Consider the following 8255-nt stretch of genomic DNA (forward strand, 5'->3'; position numbering starts at 1 on the left):
TGGGAAAAAGATTATTTTTTTTTTTCGAAATTTCTTTTCATGTTTTTTTTTTTTGAGAAAACTTCAAAAACCCCCCTATGGTTCACACTTTATCACTTTAGTACCCTATGGTTTAAAGTATATCAAGTTAGTATCCCGTGGTTTTTTACTTTATCACTTTAGTACCCTGTGGTTTAAAGTGTATCAAATTAGTACCCTGTAGTTTTGCACTTTATCACTTTAGTACCTTGTGGTTTCACATTGTATCACTTTAGTACCCTGTGATTTAAAAAATCACAGGACACTAACTTGATACAAAATAAAAAACACAGGGTACTAAAGTGATAAAGTGCAAAACCACAGGTACTAACTTGATACACTTTAAATTACAGGATACTAAAGTGATAAAGTGAGAAATCACGGGGTACTAATTTGATATATTTTAAATCACATGATACTAAAGTGTAAAAAATTGAAACCACAACGGAGTTTTTTTTGAAGTTTTTCTATTTTCTTTTTAAAGATTAAGGCAATCCCAGCGAAAAGGAGAAAGGAAAAGCACTGTAGCAGCATTACTTTTTGTCATTTGTTTATAATATAATAATAATAATAACAATCATTCCGCCAATATATAAATGCTTCGGAGGAGGATGCGCAAAGCCCACGACACACACAACATGGTCTTAATCCCTCCTCCCACCTCGTTCTTGGGGTTGTGAAGGGTTTCAAGGAAACAAAGCCTAGGAGCTTTGGGTTTTGAGCATATAGATCTAAGAGAGAGAGAGAGAGAGAGAGAGAGAGAGACCCAAGTTCCCAGTATACTAATAACTCTCCCAGCTGGGTTTAATTCCTCATCTCATCAGATTCTTTTCATTTCCTTGGTTTCATTTCCTTGGTTTCTGGGTTGGTTGCTGATCTCAAAGCCCTCTCTCCACGCTATTCCATGCGATGGATATGAGCACTTGGCTCGGCTTCTCCCTCTCCTCTACAAAAGGAGAGAGCTCATCTTACTGCGAGGAACCTCTGAGCAATGGAGGAGAGGGTGGTGGTGGTGGTGGTGGTGGTGGTGGTGTTAATGGTGGTGGGGGTGGGGATGTGGGTTTTGCTTCGCCCCCTCTGCATGCTATGCCCTTGCGCTCTCGTGAATCCATTTGCTTCATGGAACAAGGTGCTTTTAGGCCATCTACTGGTATTGGAAAAATTGATGGCTCCCCTTTTTGTTGTTGTTGTTGTTGTTGTTGTTTTAGTATTTTCATCTCCTTTTGTGACATAAAAGATTATATTTTTCTCCTTATTATAAGATGAAACTTTTGCAAGATGTTGTGAATTCAATTTGATTTGAAAGTATATATATTCTTTTAAAATACATATATGCATGTGTGTGTGTGTGTGTGACGAGTTTTGTTTCATAGTTTATGTACCTAGTTCTAATACTCCTGTTGTTAATTAATGGTACGTGATGCTTATTATTGTTTGAGAATTTTGCAAATATATATTTCTCATGAACACATTTGGAGATCAAATAGTGTGTTGGAATGAATCTAATAGTACTTTTGCTTTAATTGTTAACTCGTTGAAACTTAAGTACATATATTTTCCATTTCTGTTTGCAGTAAAGTTGCCGTGCACTTTTGCTCAAAATCGCCCTTTTTTTTTATCATGTTCTCTTTATTCATTTGTACTTCATCTAATCTAGTTATTCTAAAGTTTATTAGTAAAGAAGACGATACTGCAGCATATCTCTCACTACTATGAAATGTTAAGGAAAATAAAATAAATAAATAAATTCCTTTCTCATTTTAATTACACAGATTGGAAATATGGAAGTGCTATGTCTACTCAATCTATCACCTCAAATGAAGAATCAAAAGGGCCAAAGCTTGAGGACTTTTTAGGAAGTTATATTGAAACAGCCAATGAAGATCACCAAGGCCACCACCATGAGCCCATCACCAATCTCCATGACATGTACTACAATGGCCATGGTGGCCTCAACATTAATGTCAACATGCCCCCCTCTTTTAGTCCCCAAGAGGGAGACGCAGATCAGGAAGATGCGCAAAGTGCATTCCAATTCATGCAATCCTTTCACAATCACCCGAACCTCAATCCTCAATTCCTCGTGCCCACCCCTAACTTGTACCCAAACCCTAGCACGAACCCAAGCCCAGCTGGTTCTGTGTACAGTGTGGGCGCCGACGGCTCGTCGACCTCGATATCGGGGATCAAGTCGTGGCTCCGGCAAAACCCGTACTTGCCGGAGAAGCAAATCGTCGAGGCAGGAGAAGCCAACGTTCGGTCGCTGACCCTCTCGATGAGCCCCGGCTCGCATTTCGTGCCGGGTGCGATCATGTGCGCCGACGATGACCCGAAGAGCTCGGCCGCAAAGTGCTCGGCCCGAGAGCAGGTTCCCAGGAAGTCAATTGAGACATTTGGGCAGAGAACTTCTCAGTATCGAGGCGTCACGCGGTTGGTTCTTCGATACGAACTTCGTGAATTCTAATTCAGAAGTCCTCAAATTGGATGTTCAGTAATTATTCAGCGCCGCAATTGTCGCTGCTGATGATGTTAAACTGGGTTTAATTTGTAGGCATCGATGGACAGGTAGATACGAAGCACATTTGTGGGATAACAGTTGCAGGAAGGAGGGGCAAACCAGAAAAGGAAGGCAAGGTAATATATATATATATATAATTGATTTTATTATTGTTGCAATGTTTATTGCTTAATGTTTTATCAAGAGGACTAACTGTAATTTGTTATGATCTGTTTCTGGGGCAATTGTTGCTTAATTTGGGGACAGTTTATTTAGGTAAATCAAATTTCATCTTGCTTAAGCTTTTGCATATCATATTTGCTCTAGTCTATGTATTTGATTAGTAACTTTATAGGGGGATATGACAATGAGGGAAAAGCAGCGAGGGCTTATGATTTAGCTGCACTGAAGTACTGGGGTCCAACAACTCACATTAATTTCTCAGTACGCTGAATCTAAAAGGCCACTTGTTATTTGATTTACTTTGTTCCTTCATATATACCTTCTCAACCAAAAAAAAAAAAAAACTTTCTGTAGCTAAGTACCTATGAGAAGGAGCTGGAAGAGATGAAGCATATGACAAGGCAGGAGTTTGTAGCACACCTAAGAAGGTTTGATAACACAATATTGCAACATGTTACTTGTGCATATATGCTATGCATATTTATTCTTGGTATTGTAATTGTTTAGAAGGAGCAGTGGATTCTCTAGAGGGGCATCTATGTACAGAGGAGTTACTAGGTTTTTTTTCTTAAACCCTGAGCCATTGTATTATAAATTCATTCTCTCTCTCTCTCTCTCTCTCTCTCTCTCAATGTTTTCTTTTGTTTTGTGACAGGCACCACCAACATGGTAGATGGCAAGCTAGAATAGGAAGAGTGGCAGGAAACAAAGATTTATACCTTGGGACATTCAGTGAGTTGCCACTATATATATATATATTTTATATCTTGTGAAGTTTTCACACAATCATGTTCTCATATTTCCTTGCTGAATATTTGATCCAATCACTTGTACTTGCAACTTTGTCGTAAAGCATGTTTGAGTATATATAGTCATTGCATGTTGGGCCCCCTTAGTTTTTGCCCGGTCCTTAATCTGGACCTTGCTGGTATTTGCAGGCACTCAGGAAGAGGCGGCCGAAGCCTACGACATCGCGGCCATCAAGTTCCGGGGCGTGAACGCGGTGACCAACTTCGACATCAGCAAGTACGACGTGAAGCGCATTTGCTTGAGCACCCGCCTCATCGGCGGCGACCTCGCCAAGCGCTCGCCCACCGCCTCCGACTCCGCAAACGGTGGCCCACAGCCTCTCGCCGTCGCAAACCCTACAGCCGCCTCCGTCGGCGGCGGCTGCGGGGCAACGAATGACTTGTCCGGGAGCCCTAGGGTTTCCGATCTGCATCATAGCGGCTACGGGGCTCTCCCCAACGCATTTTGTAATGCGAGTCCGGTGAAATTCGAGGGTGGGGAGAATAGTCGTAATGGTGGGAGTGAAGTCGGAGGTTTGAACTGGATGGCGGCCGCTGCGGCCCCCGCGGGGCTTCCGATGACGGCTCGTCATCGGCATCTTCCGATGTTTGCGCTGTGGAATGAATGAGAATAGGTGTATGCATGTAAACGTTTAGCTTCGTTAATTAAGGCCTAGTAAATGTTACTCATGCAGCGCCCTTGTTAGTTAGTACCTCGCAGGTGCTAAACAGTTTTGGTGCGCGCAACATGTAATGTTTCAAACTCGCAGCTGAAAATTGACTTCTCAGCGATGCTTTACTTCACTTTTTGAGCGTTAAAAAAAAAATATAGTACCGAAATGACTGTAAATATCTTTGCCTCCGCGTGCATGAAGAGTCTTGTGAGGCTGACACGTGGGGCCCACATGTCATCCTCAAGGCGCCTAATTTAATCGCTACATGTGGCAGCGAAAGATCACCGTGACATGACACGGAAAAGATCAAAAGATGCGGAGGAGATCTCGCAGAAGGAACTAATGCCACATCTAGCCTTATTGAGAAAAAAAATTTCCAATCTAGCCTTCTTCTTAAAAAAATTCCCAACCTAGCCTTTCTTTTGATGGATTAGAAAATAAAAAAGGCTTAAGAGCATTTATATGTTAATTAGTAGAGAGAAAATTTTTCTCTCTCTTTCCTCTCAATTAATTCTTATAATAATAACAATAATTAAAAATTAATATTTAATAATAATGATATTATTATTACTGAATGATAATTTTATTATTATTATTATTATTATTATTATTACTAGTATTTAGTACAAGTGGTAAATCACTTGGTGGTCGGTATTTGAAGTTCTGAGTTTGAATTATTATTATTCTATCTAAGTTTATTTCTAAAAAAAATAAAGGAAGAGGATAGCATCATGCTATCTTTCTGAGAAAAAACATTCAGTAACAATAATATTTATTATTATTAAATATTAATTTTTAATTAATATTATTATAACAAAAATTAATTATTTTTAAATATTAGTAGGGTGGGAGGAGAGAGAGAAAAAAATTTCTCTCTCCTAATTAGCATATAAATACTATTAAAGTTATCTTTTATTTTCTAATTATCAAAAGAAGGCTAGGTTAGGAATTTTTTTTAAAAGGAGGCTAGATTGGAAATTTTTTTTTCTAATAAGGCTACACATGGCATTAGTTCTCGCAGAAGTCGCTAGAGGACAAGGAGGCACTGGGCATCAGAAACCCAGTTCCGAGGCATGTTTATATGCATTAATACATCTATAGATGTTGCACCTACTCAATACATTACATTTTGGTGTGTGTGACGTGCATGCTTACATATTTATGTTATCCATTAAATTATATTGAACATGTTACATGTTACATTTAGATTTATATTGACCTAAGAACTCTCTAACATTCTCTCGCATGCATTTTGCCCCTCTCTCTCTCTCTCTCTCCCTCTCGTTGGCAAAAAAGATGGGGCCTAACGTCCACTTTGTCCCTCAACCTGTCTCTCCAATTCCAACATCCTCACCACCCTTCTCTTTTCTCATGGCCCTTTTTCTTTTTTATTTAGCACCATCATATACTGGGACTATTCCATGGCAAAAAATCCTTCTTTTATTGTTACCATGCGAGGAAATTTTGTCTTAGGTTAATATATATATATATAGGCCATGGCTACGTACTATACTATTATGAGTATTGGAGTCCTTGTACTCATAAGTTGTTTTTAATGATGGAGCTTCCGAATCGACGATCCACTCCGTTAAATATGATATAGAGTATTTGAAACTTTTAGAAATAAATTTCGTAAATTTTCGAAATCATAATAAAGTCCATCGAGTGGGCATAAAAAAGGATGATCGGATCCTTCAATTCAAGATCGGAGTTATTGATCTTTATCTATGTTGTGAATAAAATTTTTTATCAAAAATTCAATAAATTTCGATTCTTTTATACCGTTAAACTAGCAAGTATTCCATACTGGTCGTTAAAAATTGTCAAATTTGTAACTTCTTGATCGTAAGGTAAATGATATCGAAAAATTATAAAATTTGATTTCTAGAAATTTTAAATGCTGTAAATAACGTTTAACGGTGTGGATCGTCGATTCAGAAATTCTATCTTCGAAAATAACTTATGAGTACGAGGGCGATCATACTCATAAAAATATAGTAGCCAAACCATATATATATGTCTTCAGCGATCTCCTGTTCCTCCGTGACCCGTAGTCTTTGGGTCAAGGCTCCGTACAAATATACGTAATTATGTAGATATCTACAACGTGGATGAGTTATGTAATGTAAAACCACACACACTGCACGTACGAATGTATAAATACAATAGGTAATTTAATATAACTTGTACAATGTACAATGTAAATCTAAATATAACTGGATTCTTGAGAGATTGTAAGAGAGCGTACGTAAAACGGGGAGAGAGAGAGAGAGAGAGGGAGAGCAACCGTTTTTTCTACCCCGGATTGCAGGTGAAACAGGGAGTTGGACAGAGAGGTTAAGGTTGTAGGAGTGGTGGGAAGAGAAAAGAGTACCGGGAAAAAGAAAAAATAAATCGTGGTAGTATATGACCCTGATAAGGTACCGTTTTTTAGGAAGAAAATAACAATGGTACGCTCCTTGAAAGACAGATATACATATATATATATATATATATACAGANTATATATAAAAGATCGCTTTCCTTCTGCGTTAGAAGTTGTTGTCAACCATAGGGCTTTCGCTTTCTGAGCATTTATATCTCATCTTTGCTACCTTGGAACTCGGTGTAGCTGCTTTAGGACAAAAAAAAAAAACTGAACCTGCCCAGAGTCCATAGATCTGTAAACTAAAGCAGGTTCCTTTTCTTTTTTTTTTTTCAATTAATATGTTTTATATTTTTATTTTTATTAATGAACGGTTAGTAATTATTATTATTTCTATAAAATTATTATTTTATCCTTTCAAAATACTTTTTTATCATCATCTACTTTTCTTATTTGTTTCTAAAGTTTAGTTTGATATTGACGTGAATCTCATTAGAATGGAGTTGAAAAAAAATATATAGGGATATATTTTTGCATTTTTCGATGGAACCGTAGAAAATATATCATAATCGACTAACCGCAATATACGGAATACAATATTATGTACGGAAACAAACAGAATATTTTTCCATCGCCGTTTCTCACTGCACGTAACGCAATTTTTCCGTATGGAAGTTAGCTCTTCGGTAACTACACCTTTCTCAAACCTATGGTACCTATCAGAATAGGATATGAAAAGTACTATTTATGAGATTTCAATCAGAAGTGTATGATTTGCACCCTTTTATTTAAGAATTTACAAAATTCTTTAAACTTGTAATATTTATAAATTTTTTTTTTTTGACAAGAAAGAGAGAAATTTTGGTTTTTGAATGAAAAGAATGTAAGATTTACATCCCTAACATTGCTTTTTTATTTATCAAAGAAAAGTGCCTATCTCTCATATAACCCATTTCTTTTGTTGAACTCTCTGTTAGAAAGACTAGTTAACCTTCTTTTTTTTTTTTTTTTAATTGGGCTATAAAAGAGAAATGCGGTTGGTGCGGATCATAGCCCATTTCTTGAGGACCCACTAACCAATAAGATGGTTCTCCCTGTGAGAATACTCAAAAACCCAAGCCACAAAAAATATATTTGGGTGTCTGCGAAGGGCCTCCCTATTAGAAAGCGTACGAATAATCCAAGCCACAGAAATTATTTGGGCATCTCCGAAGAAAATCATATATATATATATATATAGAGAGAGAGAGAGAGAGAGAGAGAGGCTGCTGTTGATTTGGATCATATTATTCAACCAATCACCTACTCAACCCTAGAGGATCACTATCATTCTAACTAAGGACCACTATCATCCTAACCCCATATTCATTCATCCAACGGCCGAAAACTTATAAGTACAAAGAGCTCTATACTCATAAGAGTATAGTAGCTCTAGCATACATATTATATATTTATTATATATGATTTTAAAACTGTTGTCCTAAATTTATCGGCGAACTGGCATATGGCAGCTTGTATGTCAATCCATCTTAATAATACAAGTTAATTATATCTTGGGCTAATTTACTATATTCGTACTTTGTTAATAAATAATTGTTTTTTCTTTTTTTCCTTTCATTCTATTATTATGTATCTTGTATAGTACGCAATAGTTATTAGGTTAAATTCTTTTTCTTCCCCAATTACGTTGTCAAGATTCAGTTATTAAAATTGTTTTAATGCCCATTTAC

The 8255-nt window shown here is 37.0% G+C and overlaps 1 protein-coding gene across 2 annotated transcripts; it reads left to right on the forward strand.

Annotated features, from left to right (window-relative positions):
* Positions 668-4290, forward strand: LOC109721819 (AP2-like ethylene-responsive transcription factor AIL1). Of its 2 annotated transcripts, none has more exons than XM_020249613.1 (9): positions 668-1168; positions 1791-2448; positions 2570-2652; positions 2783-2791; positions 2871-2959; positions 3053-3126; positions 3206-3256; positions 3354-3430; positions 3637-4290. In XM_020249613.1, exons 1-9 carry the CDS (start codon positions 928-930, stop codon positions 4113-4115), a joined length of 1761 nt encoding a protein of 586 aa, XP_020105202.1. In that variant the 5' UTR covers positions 668-927; the 3' UTR covers positions 4116-4290. The 2 variants fall into 2 exon arrangements, with proteins under 2 accessions (XP_020105202.1, XP_020105203.1); XM_020249614.1 differs by having other exon boundaries at positions 668-1147.

Source organism: Ananas comosus, linkage group 15, assembly GCF_001540865.1.
Source record: "Ananas comosus cultivar F153 linkage group 15, ASM154086v1, whole genome shotgun sequence".
In the NCBI taxonomy this organism is placed as follows: Eukaryota; Viridiplantae; Streptophyta; class Magnoliopsida; order Poales; family Bromeliaceae; genus Ananas; species Ananas comosus.